At 25.4% G+C, this 15,969-nt stretch overlaps 6 protein-coding genes across 6 annotated transcripts in view; 4 read left to right on the top strand and 2 right to left on the bottom strand.

Moving 5' to 3' along the window:
• The first annotated feature begins 290 nt into the window (after positions 1–290).
• On the top strand, positions 291–1,473 carry LOC129613542 (chondroitin proteoglycan-2-like). Its single transcript, XM_055527652.1, has 3 exons — positions 291–408; positions 489–529; positions 596–1,473. Exons 1-3 carry the CDS (start codon positions 402–404, stop codon positions 1,403–1,405), a joined length of 858 nt encoding a protein of 285 aa, XP_055383627.1. The 5' UTR covers positions 291–401; the 3' UTR covers positions 1,406–1,473.
• Positions 1,474–5,284: 3,811 nt separating this feature from the next.
• On the top strand, positions 5,285–7,927 carry LOC129613565 (uncharacterized). Its single transcript, XM_055527685.1, has 8 exons — positions 5,285–5,512; positions 5,654–5,846; positions 5,911–6,156; positions 6,222–6,331; positions 6,528–6,719; positions 6,806–6,908; positions 7,442–7,482; positions 7,607–7,927. Exons 1-8 carry the CDS (start codon positions 5,387–5,389, stop codon positions 7,862–7,864), a joined length of 1,269 nt encoding a protein of 422 aa, XP_055383660.1. The 5' UTR covers positions 5,285–5,386; the 3' UTR covers positions 7,865–7,927.
• Positions 7,928–8,606: 679 nt separating this feature from the next.
• Positions 8,607–9,215, top strand: LOC129613503 (copper transport protein ATOX1). Its single transcript, XM_055527606.1, is given in 2 exon segments — positions 8,607–8,688; positions 8,881–9,215. Coding segments are annotated over 2 exon segments (216 nt in total). The 3' UTR covers positions 9,015–9,215.
• Positions 9,216–9,226: 11 nt separating this feature from the next.
• LOC129613501 (aldo-keto reductase family 1 member B1-like) lies at positions 9,227–10,355 on the bottom strand. The gene has a single exon (XM_055527605.1). It carries the CDS (start codon positions 10,242–10,244, stop codon positions 9,351–9,353), a length of 894 nt encoding a protein of 297 aa, XP_055383580.1. The 5' UTR covers positions 10,245–10,355; the 3' UTR covers positions 9,227–9,350.
• A 680-nt stretch (positions 10,356–11,035) lies between these two features.
• LOC129613508 (NADH dehydrogenase [ubiquinone] 1 alpha subcomplex subunit 9, mitochondrial) lies at positions 11,036–12,774 on the bottom strand. The gene is made up of 5 exons (XM_055527615.1): positions 12,695–12,774; positions 12,581–12,634; positions 11,991–12,423; positions 11,566–11,931; positions 11,036–11,503 (listed from the first exon to the last, which is right to left on the bottom strand). Exons 2-5 carry the CDS (start codon positions 12,618–12,620, stop codon positions 11,113–11,115), a joined length of 1,230 nt encoding a protein of 409 aa, XP_055383590.1. The 5' UTR covers positions 12,621–12,634; positions 12,695–12,774; the 3' UTR covers positions 11,036–11,112.
• Positions 12,775–14,465: 1,691 nt separating this feature from the next.
• Positions 14,466–15,969, top strand: part of LOC129613593 (uncharacterized) — a 28,989-nt gene continuing 27,485 nt past the window's right edge. Inside the window, exon 1 of the mRNA XM_055527724.1 lies at positions 14,466–14,592. The gene's annotated coding sequence lies outside the window, so the exon portion shown is untranslated. The remainder of the gene's footprint in view (positions 14,593–15,969) is intronic.

Raw genomic sequence — 15,969 nt, forward strand, 5'->3', positions numbered from 1 at the left:
TATAATATTCTGTAACACTTTCACTTAACTAGGCAATATAAATTGATGTCGGTTATGTGCTGATCACATCATTTTTTATCGAATATGCATAAAACATGTAGGAATGTGTAATGTAATCGAAATTGCAACAATTTTTCTTGTTAAAGTGTGATAAATAAATCAATGAATGTCCACTTATTGGCTATCATTTTTACATTTTAAGTATTATTTACAAATACCGATTATAAGAGCCACTTATGTACAAAATAATTAAAATAATATTTTATTTACATTTAAACACCTTATCACTTTAAAAATTAAACTATAAAAAGTAGTTTAAAATTACGAACCTTATTACTTATTTTGTAACTACGAACGCCATAACAAACGCAAAGTCAATTTGGATTAATATTATTTTCACAATGCGAGGTACTTACAAGCTTGAATTTTTTTTTTCTTGTTTCATATTAAGAGATTATTTACATTAATTTAAATTTTGTATTTTAAAGCTTTTATCATTGGATTTTTAGCTACTTTGGTTATTGCTAATGTAAGTAAAATCATAACACAAATGAAGTTTTAACAACATAGTTTTACTTTAAAAAATTTTCTATAGGTTGCTAGCGCAGCTGAAGCTCCAATACGTCATCCTAATTGTCCATTAAATGATGATCCAATAAATCCAACTTTATTATCATATCCAAAAGATTGTAAAAAATTCTATAAGTGTTCTAATGGTTTAGCTTATCCGCTAGAATGTCCAGCTGGTTTACATTGGAATGATAAAGCAAAAATTTGTGATTGGCCAAGTGTAGCCAATTGTATACCACAAAAATTTCTAATGAAATTTCAACAAATAAAAGAAGTAAAAGAAGGTGGTATTAAACATAAAGATTGCCCAGAAATTGATGATCCACAACGACCAAAACATTTACCATATCCAAATGATTGCACAAAATTTTATAAATGCTCATATGGTTTAGCTTATCCAATGAATTGTCCATTAGGTGAACATTTTGGTGTTAAAATTGATAGATGCGATTGGCCAATAGTTGCAAAATGTGATCCTAATGCAGAAACTACAACCGAAAGTACAACTCAATCTACAACTGAAAGTTCAACTGAATCTTCAACTGAAAGTTCAACTGAAAGTTCAACCGAGTCTACAACTGATTCTACAACTGAAAGTACAATAAATCCTACCGGGTCAACACCATCAACGACTCCTGAACCATTACCACCAGGTATTGATTGCAGTAATGTTCCGCATGGTACCCTTTATCCGCATCCAGATGATTGTCAAAAATTCGTTCATTGCGATAACGGTAGAGGTGCAGTCAAGCATTGTCCAGGAATTTTAGAATTTAATCCAGTTCTTCTAGTTTGTGATTGGCCAGAAGTTGCTGGTTGTAAAATAAAACATTAAAATTTAATAACAAAATATTTGTTAAAATAATTTTTTAAAAACGATGAAATAAATATCTAGAAATTGAATAGTGTTATTTTAACCTCAAACTTTACCTTCTTGTATTAGGAATAAGAAAATTTTTATTTTAACTTTCTAACTTTCCTTGTGTTTCCGTATTAAAACATTGTTAAACATTGCTAAATAGAGCTTTATCGTAACAATTTTCTCAATAGAATTTAAAAATCGTGTACGATATTACCGAACTCAAAGATTACGTTATTTTCCTTAATTATTCAAATAATCATTTCACAGCTACCTGAACTGTGCTATCTTTTCTCAACTTAACCTTTTACATAAAAAAATTTTAAACTGTCCTTTTTTCTAGTTACCACTTTTTCTTCTGTACCTTATTTTTTCAATTTTACCTTAAAAGAACAATTATTGTATTTTTTAAGTTTATAAATATTCCAATTTTACAAGAAATGTGACAAAAAATTTATAAATATTTTACAAGAGCAAAAGCGAAAAAGAGAAAGTAAATGTATTTTTATTACATTTTCCTATTCCTACACAAGCGTTTTTTTTTACTGAGTACCAAATTCAAAATATAGGAGAAATAAAAAGACCGAGCATTTCATAAGATTCCCGATTAAATTTCTGAATTCTTACTATTTTAATAAAGAAAAACCTTATATAAGAACACGCGTTAAACCAAAAACAAGTTCGTTTTTTTTTATTTTTCCCAATTTAATCTAATTGTTTCATTATTGGTTTTACGAGTAAATAGAGCAGAATGATTTCAATAGAGTTTTAAACGAATTATTTTAATAAGTCATAATCGAATAAGGACGGAGCCCTTTTGCGGTACTAGACTAAACAAAATCCATGTGGTGCTAAGAAGCGAAGTGGAGGAAAAAATGTTGGAACTATGGAGGGCGCGTCCATAGTGCTTCGGTAATAAAAAGGGGCTTTTGGACAATTACAATCAGAATCGCTTTGGTGCGATCGTAATAATACGAGGAGTCGTGTGAGACTTCTCGCGGATTTGCTGACGGGAAGAAAAACCTAAACAAATTGAGCTTCGGAACTGAAGGGTCTTGCAGGGTCGGTGGGAAACCGAAGGAGACACCGCTATGCATCTTAATTAACGTGAAGCGTTGATACATAAAAGAAAGTACAGCTTGAGTGGGTATGTCGTTTTGGGATATTTCCCCGGAAAGGTTGCTCGGATTTATCAGAAATATGGGTCTCGATAATAGTAATTACAATAAATATGCATACACACCTATTTTAGTCTTAAAAATTAGAAAAAAAGAATAAATTTCCATTGAGAATTTTTTATTTGAAATTCCGTGCAACCGATAATACTTTCCATATCCTACACAGTGCAATAAGTAATAATGCTGAAAACCGTACCTACTCATTGAAATTTTTAACCCTTCCACATAATGCTGTATTAAATACCGAGCAAAATTAAATCATTTTAAAATTACAAGACGAAGTATGTATATCTTATACAGTTACATACATAAGTCAAGGACCTTTGTAAAGGTGCTTTAAAGAAGTTAAAAAAAAAATCATTTTATTTTTATTTTTTTTCTTTTCTTCCTATACCTGTGCAAATAAAAGAACACAAGCCCCTATTGTATACACTAAATACATAGTTACACAAGAAGCAGTTTTAGTGTTCTTCTACTTCCTTCTGTTTTTCATTCATATTCTTTATTTTAGGATTCTTACGGATTACAGAATGAATCTAAATAAAAAGAAAATATGAATTAATAATAATATAACTGTAAAAAAAAATTTTTTTTTTCTTTTTCTTTCTTCATAGAATATGAAATTTTCTCAAGGAAACCAAATTCAACATGACAACACAATACAAAAGGAAATGAATGAAAAAGATTGTAAAAGACTTTAAGCATTGCTAATACCATCAACTACAATAAATAACAGTATACGTTTACATAAGTGTATGCATATATGCACTTTAATATTACAGGTATGTACATATATGTATGCACTTTTGTCCCCTTTTACGAATTGAATTGAAACTAACTGTACTTATATACTCCGATCGTATACGATAATATCGCAAGAGTGCAATATTTCGATTATGAACAAACACTTTATGGTTTATTGATTCAATGAACGTAATCAATATACTGATGGGTTATTATTGAGGTACCAAATATATTATAAAATATACATATATTTTTTTATAATAAATAAGTGTAGCCACTCTTTATAATGCATGTATGTATGTATGTAAATTTTGAAGTCATACAATATAAAAACCGTTTGTGATTAAAAATAATTGAATAAAAATCTGCGAATTTGCCAGAGTTTACAGGCAACTTGAATAAGCTTGCTACACCTTTAAGAACGCCTTTGCGTTGTGTATGCCACCGGAATTAACTGAAGAATTTTTCAAAGAATTCAGATAAAATAAAGCTAGCCAAATTTCCATTTTTCCCTTCCCTTCTAACAGCTTCTAATTTCAATTTTTCTTATAAGTATATAACTATATAACTAAGCTTTCAAATGTTCATTGGGATATTTTCATAATGATGTGCAATAAATCCGTCAAACCAGAAAATACATTTTGTAATTGGTGCTAAACACACCAGATTTCTTTTTTCAATGACTTCATCAAGCTTTCAAGATTTCAACCCTCTTTCTTTTATGTTGTTTTTTTACCTATACCAATTAAATATCCTAAACATTTGTCAATTTTTTGGGTCAGGCCATAACATAGTTGATGATAGTATTAAAAACACTTTAACAAATCTTCTTAGACGCGATATAACATTTGATATGTGACTAACATATAGTTTTCTGTTAGGCGTAATCAACCATAATTTTCCTTTCACAATTTCTTTGTACTTTTAGATTTTTTTTTAATTAATAACGAAACGCGACATTACTTTTTTAACACAACCAACGAAAATTGAAGAGATTCCCAAATTAATATTATAAACAAAATTTAAAGCAAAAAAATAAAAAACAAACTAATTTTTTGTTAAATTTATCTTATTTAAACAATTTAATTCAATTAAGCTAACAATTTGTATAAATATGTATAAATAGAGAAAAGTAAAATTAGCGCCTATCTAGAAATACAAGAAGAAGTAAAGCCATAAAAGCTTGAACTAAAAAAAAAAGGTTAAGCTAGGTTAAACTTTAAAATTTACTTACTTATATTTTATGAAATTTTAAATTATATAGAAAATTGTATAACAATATGTTAAACAAATTAGTTATTGAATATCACAAAAATTAAATAAGTTGCTAAGTAAAGACTGTAAACATAAATTATTCGACAATATGAATATAAACTTATCAACTTTTAAAATATATAATTACTCCGAAAATTTTCGGAAACATTCCGAAAAAGAAAATATTATTCTTATTCTAATTCTCGGAATTATTCTAATTTTCGGAAACATTCCGAAAAATTTTTTTACTATAATAACTCCGAAAAAATTCAGAAATCTTCCATTACTTGAAATTTTTAAAATTTTGTAGTTTTGTATTAAGAAAATACACAAATAAGTATTTCTACCAGTATCTAATAAATATACTCAGAACCATCTCTATATTTTGTAAAATATTTAAATTGCCGAGCGTACTATAAATGGCAGCATAAGCTTGTTAATTCTACTATTTGATATTACATATTGTTGATCCAATTTTCTTTTAACTCATATACATACAAATAAATTGTATGTATAAAGAGTGAAATTGCTTTATGACAAGTGACATTAATTAACAGCGCTCCCTATATATACATACAGATATTAAAAGCAAACAAATAATAGATTTTAAAGATGATAACAATAAAAAAAATTAATTTAGCTCGCTCATACTTCAAAAATACAAAATATAGTTGCAAAGATTTCATTGAAGATCGCATTAATACGGTATTTCATCTTATGGTGACGATCTTAAATAAATTTTTAAAACAAAATATCCACATTTTATTTGAAATTTGAAAAAATGCAAAGTAATCACGAAGCATTTCTTAATTTAGCAAAGAAAATTTCTTTGGCTCATATGAAACAATATGGAAATACTTGGAAGTTATACGATAAAAATGCAAAATTTTATTGCACACTTGAACCGGTATAAATTCTAAACTATAAAATTTTTATTTTAAAATTTATTATAGACCCAAATTAAAATATATTCATATAAATCTAGATCAGCTTAATATAAATTTTTAGAATTAGAATAACTTTCGTACTCCTAATTTTATATTCACAGGAAATTTTCAATGAAGTTACTGAATATGGAGGAATAACACCGTATATGATTATATATCCTGTATTATTGCAAGTTTATAGTGAAGATGACCAGATTTTTGATAAAATATATTTATTACCGATATTTTGTGTTAGAAAAGCTGATAAAATCAAAGAATTTAAATTTTTTGATTTAACAGGACAAGTATACAATGGTAAAAACTTTTATAAATTACAAAATGTACTCAATTTTATTATTTTAATTCATTTTTTTGATAGATGTACAAGATTTTATTGAAAATAATCATATGCTACCTGGAAAAATCGCTTTTCCAAAAGATTTTCATTATGAATATGATACAGAAAACGATGAAATATTAATTGAATGGGTTCATATCGATACAGAAAAGAAATTAGATGACATGAATGCAAAACGTCATAGTAATTGGTTTAATTTAATTGGAACTGCTGGAATAACAGCTGCTTCAATATTTGCTTTAACATGTTCTGGTGCTTTACCAGCTTGTAATTTTATTTATATTTGATTTTATTTGTTTTTTTCTTTTATAATTTTGTTTCATTATATATAGTTGGAGTAATTTTAAGTGCAACATTACTTTATGGTGATGATGTAAAATGTGATCCATTAGAAAATGATCCGATTTTAAAAGAAGGAGAGAATTCAGTTAAATTATTTGAAGTAAGTTTAAATCTATTTGCTTTATTTTATATAATTTTTGAGTTAAATATAATAAATTTCCAATACTTGACTTCATTAGAATATCAATAATATTTTCTTTCAAAGTCAAGACGTGATCTGAATCAGTTTCCTTAAAATACGTACATACATATTGTACATTTAATATTTAATTATATGTATTTCAATTTTTATATAGGATTACCATGTTTTATTACCAAAATCTTATGAAATATCAAAATGTACGGAAATGCCAAATTTAAATATTCAGCGAAAAATTATAATAATAGCTGGACATTTTCTCAATGCAGCCAAAGATGAAATACAAAATACAGAAAAATTATTTCAAGCTATTAATAAAGAGTTCGGATTTGAAAAAGAGAAGTGGCAGGTGAATTGCACTATTTTTCAACAAAAAAAAATTTTTTTTTACGAAATTTAAATTTTACCAAAATTTAAAAAATTATTTTATTCAAGGTTTTTTGTGGGAACGATTTATGCTTATATGACATTAACCCAAAACCAAAACATTTTATGAACGTGAACATTCATGGATATGATTTTGTTATATTTGTTCCAGGTGATTCCTTTTTTTTAATTCCTTGTTATCATTATGATTCTTAAAATATTTTTTTCTGGTCCATGATTTTTCTGATATTTCAATTCGGAAATTAAATACAATGGAAAAAGCTTAAACCGGCTACTTATAATCAATTTACACATAATCACTAATTTTTGCTTTATACGAGTAGTACTTAAATTACACCTACATAATATTAGTAAAAAAATTTGAATATCTTCAATTGACTTGACCGCTCAAATAGTTCGTACAATCTAACTATAGAGTGTTGTCATGTCACTTATTAGTTATCATTTTTATTAGTGGTGTCATGTCACTTATTAGTTTTTCCAAAAAAAATTCTAAAATAATTAATAATATTTATTTAATAACTTGCACTATTAAAAATTTATTATCAGTGATTCTAATTGAAAAAAAAATATCGCTAATGCAGTACTATTTGAAAAATGTCTTAATTTATAAAAAATAATTATGAATAAAATATTCTGTTATTAAATTTAATTAATATTAAATTTATTTCTTTTTTATTAAAGCTATCAGCATCCCAAATAAATTCAACGAAGCATTCTATAACGTAAGTCTACCACCTTGCCCATACTTCATTATACTTTATATACATAAGTAGTTTTCATTTAAAGTACTTAACATATTATATATGTTAAATACATACAAAATTTTTTTTTATTAATATATTTCAGAATATTGAAAAGCAATTTTTAATTAAAAACTATACAGAACTTAAAAAGAATAAAAATATAACAAAAATGATGGAGAATATAGCTTTAAGGTTATGTACAAATAATAAGCAACCCAAAGAAATCATTCATTGTATGCAGGATATTTTTGGAGGAAATTGGAATTGTTTTATATTTTACGGAAATCACTCATATTATTTTACATTTAATGCTTATATTACATTGAAATCAAATTCTAAGTCGTATTGCTTATTTTATTGATAACATATATTATTTAAATAAAAATATACAATACATATGTATGCATGTTTACGTTATACTACATACATAATTTTTATTTACTACATACATAATGTATGTAGTAAATAAAATCATTTATATTTTTGCCTTTATTTTGTGTACTAATGTAAACAGATTATTATATTCCTATTATTATAATTAAGCTATTAAAATATTTGCATATTTTATTAACATTATTTTGTTATTATTAATTACAACGATAAAACTTTTTGATATTTAAAATATTTATGATCTTTAAATTAATTTGACAAATATACTAAAATTGAATATATTAGAATAAGTACGCTGCTTATTTCGAGTATTATTACTACACGCTTTAGATATCGACGGTAAGTCTATATCATGTCATATTATAAAATAAAATATAAAGCAAAATATTCTATACCATTTTAATAGTATGCATATCTGTCGTTAAAAGCGCCAAAATCGTTTAATATTTTTTAATAAATTGTAAACATAATATTAAGCTTTTCATCTATCAAAAGCATTAATGTCAAGATAAATACAACACAAGGCTTCTCTTATATCAAAAAATGTCACATCACTTCAATTTTGAAAAGTGCCAAACCTTTTTTTGTTAAAGTAATCTAAAAAATCGAAACAATTAAATTTTTACTAATTTTTTAATAAAATTTATTATTATAAAAAATGCCGGTAATAATTTTTTGAAATTCTTTAGAATAAGTTTAATCAAAAATTATTTATGTAGGTACACGAATTTAAAGTGGAAATGACTTGCGAAGGTTGTTCCAATCAAGTCAAAAAAGTTCTTGGGAAATTAGGCGGTATGTAAATAAAACCTAAATATGAATTTTCTATTTACATACTTCAAATATACTCCATAATTTTAAATACTAAAACTCCCAATACATAATATTGTGTACTATATGCATAATTATGTACATAAAAATATCTACAATCTTCATATGTACTTTATAAATTAAGAGTATTACTTAAAAATATGTATATATTTTTAGATAAAATTCAAAATGTTGATATTGACTTAGATAAGAAAATTGTTCATGTAACATCGGATATATCAGGTGATGAACTTTTAGAAGTAATCAAGAAGACTGGAAAAGAAACAAGCTATGTAGGAGAAGCAAAGTAAAATACTTTTATCGAAAAAATGATAAGATATTATTTTTCTTTAAAAATCAAACCAGATATTTTTGCTTTTATTTGAATTTATTTACATTATATAATTTAATTATTTTTGTGCAATTTATTGTATTTTAAAAATTAAAGGCACTGAATTATCGTTATTAAGTAAACAATTAATATATTAATTGCATATTTGCATGTAAAAAGTACATTATGTAAAAAGAATATTACCTTATACAAAATAGATCAACTGTATTTTTATTACAAATTAAATTTTAAAATTATCGAATACATAGAAATGCATATTTGAAGTATGCTACTATATGTTACCTATGTCTTTTAATTAAAATTCAATGTTAAATGGAAAATGTTTTGCTGTTCTTAGTTGTGAAAATGGTATTGTACGGTGTTTTGTGTTAAAACTGTCCATAACTTTCATTTCATCGGAATTCAATTCAAAATCGAACACATCAAAATTTTGCTTGATTCTTTGTGGATTTACTGATTTGGGAATCGGCACAACACCATGTTGAATTAAATATCTTAACACAACTTGAGTTGCAGTCTTTCCATGTTTTGATGCAATTGCTTCCGTTTTTTCATCAAATAAAAATGATGGTAATTTCATTTCAGGTTTTGGCCTTGCTAATGGGCAATATGCTGTTATTATTATATCATATTTTTTAGAAAAATCAATTAATTTTTGTTGATTAAATCCGGGATGACATTCAACTTGATTTGTCACTGGTTTAATGGTACAATTTTCAACAATTCTCTTTGTTTGTTCGCTATTGAAATTTGAAATACCAATCGATTTCGTTAAACCTAATGGAACTAATTTTTCCATTGCTTTCCATGTATCTAAATAATCAAAATCCATTCCAACTGGAAAATGTATCAAATATAAATCTACATAATCCAATTGTAAATTAGATAATGATTCACGGCAAGCTTTTTCAACTACATTTGGATCATGATGATGGCTAGCTAATTTTGTTACAATAAATAAATCTTCACGTTTGACAACACCTTCTTGAATTTTTGCTCGAACAGCACGACCAACTTCAGCTTCATTTTCATAAACATATGCTGTATCTATATGTCTATAACCACAATCAATTGCACATTTAACAGAAAATTCTGCATCATTTTCATATGAACGCCAAGTTCCCAAACCCAAAACCGGCATTTCATTTCCATCATTTAATTTAACCTTTGGGGCTAATTTTAACGCCATTTTTTTTATTTATATTGTATTTGTTAACCTTTAGATAAGACAATATAATAACCAGATTTTAAGAAAGTTAAAAAAAGTATTTATTTTTTCTTTAGCGTTGAATGACAAGTGAAAACTGACCAGCAATTGGATCATAACACAATTTATATAGTTTTATGATACCACTACCTGTAAGAGGAATGATGACGTCATCGTAAACTACTTTCAAAGTTTAAAAAAGCTTTTCATAAGATTTCGTCACTGATGGAATTCCCATAATTTAGTAAATAAACATTCAAAATCTAACAATTGTGTTGTAAAAGGTGACGTATCAATCGGCCTTTTTACACTGATATTCTTTTGAATAAAGCTCTTGACTTCATATTCTGTTTTATGTACTTATTAATGTACATATGTATATATTATGATTCATAGATTTTTTGCTTTTTTTATACAACATGATGTAAAATAAATCTCATGAAAAACATTTTCTGTGCGGTGTGCCGCATTCATTTCATACGAGTGTAAAAAATACCAATAAAAATAAAAAATATATAAACTTTAAATTTGACCACTTGAAAGACGCAATATTTAGGACTAAATAGTGTATCTTACTTTTATTTATTATTTTACCCGCCAAGTGATGCCTAAATTAGGTTCAACAAAATGACTTCCGAAATTAGAAGCGGAATTCAGAACAAATCAACAATAAATCATAAAATTTCAATATATAAAGTGTTTAGTATTTTCCTGAAACTTAATCTTGTTTATTCTGCTTTTATTTACTCGATTTGATTATTAATGTAACAAAATTACATTTTTAAACCTATTTATTTTTCAGATTTAAAAATATAATATTTTAATATATTTTTTTTAATATAAAATTGATCTAATATAATGAAGCTTCAAGACGTGGATCGACAGTTTTAGGTGGTTTGGGATCCTCAAATTCACCTAATTCTGCGTCATAATATAATGCAGCTCTAAATGGTCTTAATTCCCATGGTACTTGGCTTTCCATTGTTGTTAAATGTACATCCAAATCTTCTAAAGTGGGTACACCTCTTTCAACTTTATCTGTAATACATTCTCGTTCAATACGTTCCATATGTAATTCGCCTATTGGATTTCCAGGGCAAATTAATTCTGTAAGTTTAGCTTTCAGAGTAAAAGTTGGGTCGTAACGCATATCATAGCGCAAATAGCCCCACCATTTTTCATCTTTGCGCATTACACGATGGAACCAATCTACCAATTCGCTCAAAAGGTATCGTTTTGGCCTTAAAATAATATTTGAAATTTGTGTGAATAACTTCTATTTAATTTTCGAAAATCAGCTTACCCAACAGCTTGATAAACTTTTCCAGCAGTATCTGGATCTTTGCAACAATTGACTATAGCCTGAGCTACGTCACTTACACAAACAGGCTGTTTAATAGTGCGTTCTCCTTTGTACCATAAGGGCATTCCACGGAGTTGCCTACGCCAGATATGTGCATAATAACGTAAGAACCTATCTTCTTGGCCATACATATCGGATGGCCTAATAATAGTTGCTTCAGGAAATTCAGATCTTACTGCTTCTTCGCCATGGAATTTACTTTTAAGAAATCCACTGCCATTTGGTAAAATATGTGGTGTTGGATATGGATCAGCATTTAAAGCTGAAACATGAATTAAGCGCTCGACTCCCATTTCTTTACATATCCTAAAATTTTAATATTTTTATTTTTAAACTCACTTATAAAAACCGGCAATATAATTTACCTGGCAATGCGGCGAGCACCATCTACATGCACATCATTAAATTTAAAATTTTTGGTTTCAAAATCACGACCCACCAAATTAATGACAACATTAGAGTATTTTACAGCTTCTCTAATGGAATGTTCATCATTTAGATGAAAGAAGTGAAAAAGAACTTGTCCTAAATCACCACAAACTTTCAATCGAATAACTTCACCGTGATCTCCTCTGTATGGTAATATTAGTTGTGTGCCTATTTTACCAAGCTTATTGCAAACATAACGTCCTAAAAATCCTGAGTTTCCAAATACAGTGGCAACAATACCATTAAAACTGCTGCGTCCACCAGTACCACGTTTAAGGGCAGCTAAATCTGTTGTTTTTAATGGTCGAGGTCCATCAGTTGCATACGAAGCCCTTAAACATACAATACCTAATGCCCCAGTTTGTTGCTCTATAAAATAATAAATATAAATTAAAAATTTTATTTTTATATTCAATTTAGCCAGCTGATATTACAATGGAAATCTTATAACCTCAAGTAAATTACATAATAAAAAACATACATAACATAAATTGAACTAAATTTTTTCTTAAAATTGATGGCTTACTTGCTATTTGAGCACTTTTAAAAAGCATTAAAGATGCCATTATTACAATGGATCCTAAAAATAAATTTTAATTTTAGTATTCTTAATTTAAAAAGTTTTGATTACACAAATTACCGTCGACAAAAAATTTTTCATATGTCAGATTTCATGACAGTATTTGACATTTGAAAAATATAAACATAAGCCGCCATTCAATAATAAATATTGCGAAGTAGCGGCGCTTATTTTATTGATAAGCCTAAAGAAGATTCACTAAAGCTAATGTTATCGATATATATTATTTTAACCTACAATGCGAGTCGTGCGGCAAATATACGAAGTGGCGAATTTCAAATAAACTCAGAGTAATTTAATGGAATTTGCATTGTTAAATTCTGTTAAAATTAAAAAATCTCATAAATTAATATAAAAAGATTTAATAATAATAAACATATTCTACTAATTTGAAGGAGCTTATTGGAAAAACATTGCTCGCTGAATATTTATTTTTAATTTCCTGGGTAATACAATTTCTTAATTTTATAGTACTGCACATATAGTAAAACTACGTACTTTTACTTACGTTCAAACCTAGTTATATAATAAATATAATAGATTGTTATATAATAAATATACCAAATACTATTATACTACACCGTTATACCGAATATGTACTATACATTAAGTATGTAAATTAAGCTTTAATAGAAAATAATATTGTCTTTTCAAAACATTTTAATTGTTAGACTATAGCTCAATTAACGAATGAGATAATTAATATTTTTTTATTTTTAATATACATAATTAATAATTTCAATTATATAATTGCTATATTCTAGACTTTCCTTTGCTTAGATATTCTAGACAAAATATTTGAAATAAACAAAAACAAACACATAACATTTACATGCATAACGTACATATATGATATACCAACAGCAAATGTAAAGAAATTTTCCTATCAAACGTTATATATTATAGGATCTAAAAATCTACATTTAACTCTATATTTATAATTAAATTAAAATATTCAGCTTCTTTCCTATTATTGAAAATTTTTAGCATAAAATTTAACAAAACAAAGAAAAAACCTAAAATATATACCAAATATTTTAATTTCATTAACATAGATTTATTGTGTGCCACAAATTATGACCATTAAACAAATTATACCTATGTATGCCTATGTATGCATGTATTTACTTTCAGCTACAATTTTTTTACGATCGATTTCTTTCAAAATTAAACTGAAAATTATCAAGTAACAAATGAAATGAAAACAGAAAATGAAAATATTTAATTGAAAAATAGAAAATTGAAAATAACCCTTCTATGTACGTATGTAAAATAAAAACAATTATATACGATAAAAATAAAATACAAGATCGTAAAACTGACGATCGTTAAGTACGTACAAATACATGCATAAATAGAAAAACAAAAAATGTTATCTTTCCGTTTTTATTTTTTTTTGCTTTTTTTTTTTAATTATTTAAATACGATTTTGTTGTGAATTATCCGTTAGTTAACGATAAACTGTCAAGCAGAAAATAAGTGAATTTACCGCTATATTAAAAATTTTGTATATTTTTCATATAAGTGTAACGTAAAAAAAAAATTAAGAGAGCAATTTAAAAATTTTCGCAAAAAAAATTCAAAAATTTTATCGCGGTTTTTTAGTTTCAGTATATAAGAAACTTGAGCAATATAACAAGTGAATTTTAAAATAAAAATAATTAATTACAGAAATATTAATTTTTATTTATTTTAATTGAAAATAAATTATAAATACGTAAATATCTATATTTAATTATAAGAAAAGAAAAAAAATTTTTATGATAATCTCAATTTTGAAAAATTTCAAATTTTATTTTTTGTGGTGAATTTTGAAACAAAAAAAAAAATACTTGAGTACAATATTAATTGTGGTTTTTAATCTGAAAATAAATTTTTTATCTTTAATATTTTTCTTTTTAACTAAAAAATGTTTAGAATATTATTTGACGGATAATTATAAACAAAATTTTCATAAGGTATTTTTTATTTAATGAAATTTAATTCTATATAATTTTAATTTTTCATTTCATTGCACTAGTGCGTATAATTACACATACATTATATATATAAATGTGTTCCAAATTTTATATCGTAAAAATACGAGTTCAAATTTTATTCATAAACATGTTCTATGTTGTAACTCTGCTAGCTAACATGGTTATGTTATTAATTTTAAAACGTTTTTAAATATTTTGTATGAGAATTTTTCGGGGAAAATCACCAAGAGTATAGAAATTCGATTTAATTTTAATTGATATAAATTAAAAATTAATAATTTTCATTTAAATTCAATTCAATAATATAATATTAAATAGAAAATATCGGGATTATCCGGCTGTTAACGTTCTAACAGTATATGCTTTCTGTTATATTGTAATTTATGTTATTTTTTAAATTTATAATTGAATTATATAATTGAGATAATGAAGTTGATTATCAATGTGACACAATGATTATTTTGATTGATATGATTATATATACATATATAATTATAAAATTATTTAAATTATAATCGGTAAATAAATGACTGAAAAAAAATAATTGACCCTTATAGAATTCTTCCATAATGTTAATAAAATAATTCTTAAATTTTAATTTTAATTAATAATATTAAATCAGATTCAATTTCTTTGTTTTATCATATATATATATATATATGTACATAAATAACATTTTGCTTTGTAAAAGGATTAAGTACCTATATTGTCTTTTGTAAAAATTTTCTAATCTTTCGCAAAAATTCCAAGTAGCTATATAAATTGAAAAAAAAACAACAATAATAATAACCACATGTTGAATTGTAAACATCGAGTTGCAATTTTAATTTCATACTTACATACATACATAATCACAATTTCTTTTTACATTTAAAGCACATACCAAAATACAACTCTAAGGTCAACTTGACATTTTATCAAATAAAGTAGATTTGCTGATCAGTGTGTATTTTAGTTAAATGCCCTTAAATTATAAAATATTTTCGGTAAATACCGGTTTTACGATATTTTTGAAAAAAAAAATATAGTTAAATTTATTTTACAATTTATTAAAATTTAAAATTTTATAAACCAGCACTTTTCATAACTTGAGATAATTAAAAATTTTGTTTGGTTCAATTTAAAATTTTAATTTGCTTAATTGATTGCACTATTATACTAAGTATTAAACTAAGATTTTTCTAATTAATTCTTAGATAATTATATTTAATAATTAGTTCTATTATAGTTTTTACTTAATATTAATTTCCAAAATTTACGTACATTAATAATTTACATTTCATACGCTAGGTGGGATTTATTAGAAAATTTATAGAAAATAATTTGACAATATTATGACTTATAATTTTATGTTTT

The sequence above is a fragment of the Condylostylus longicornis genome, unplaced genomic scaffold, assembly GCF_029603195.1.
Source record: "Condylostylus longicornis isolate FDR11 unplaced genomic scaffold, ASM2960319v2 ptg000084l, whole genome shotgun sequence".
NCBI lineage: Eukaryota > Metazoa > Arthropoda > Insecta > Diptera > Dolichopodidae > Condylostylus > Condylostylus longicornis.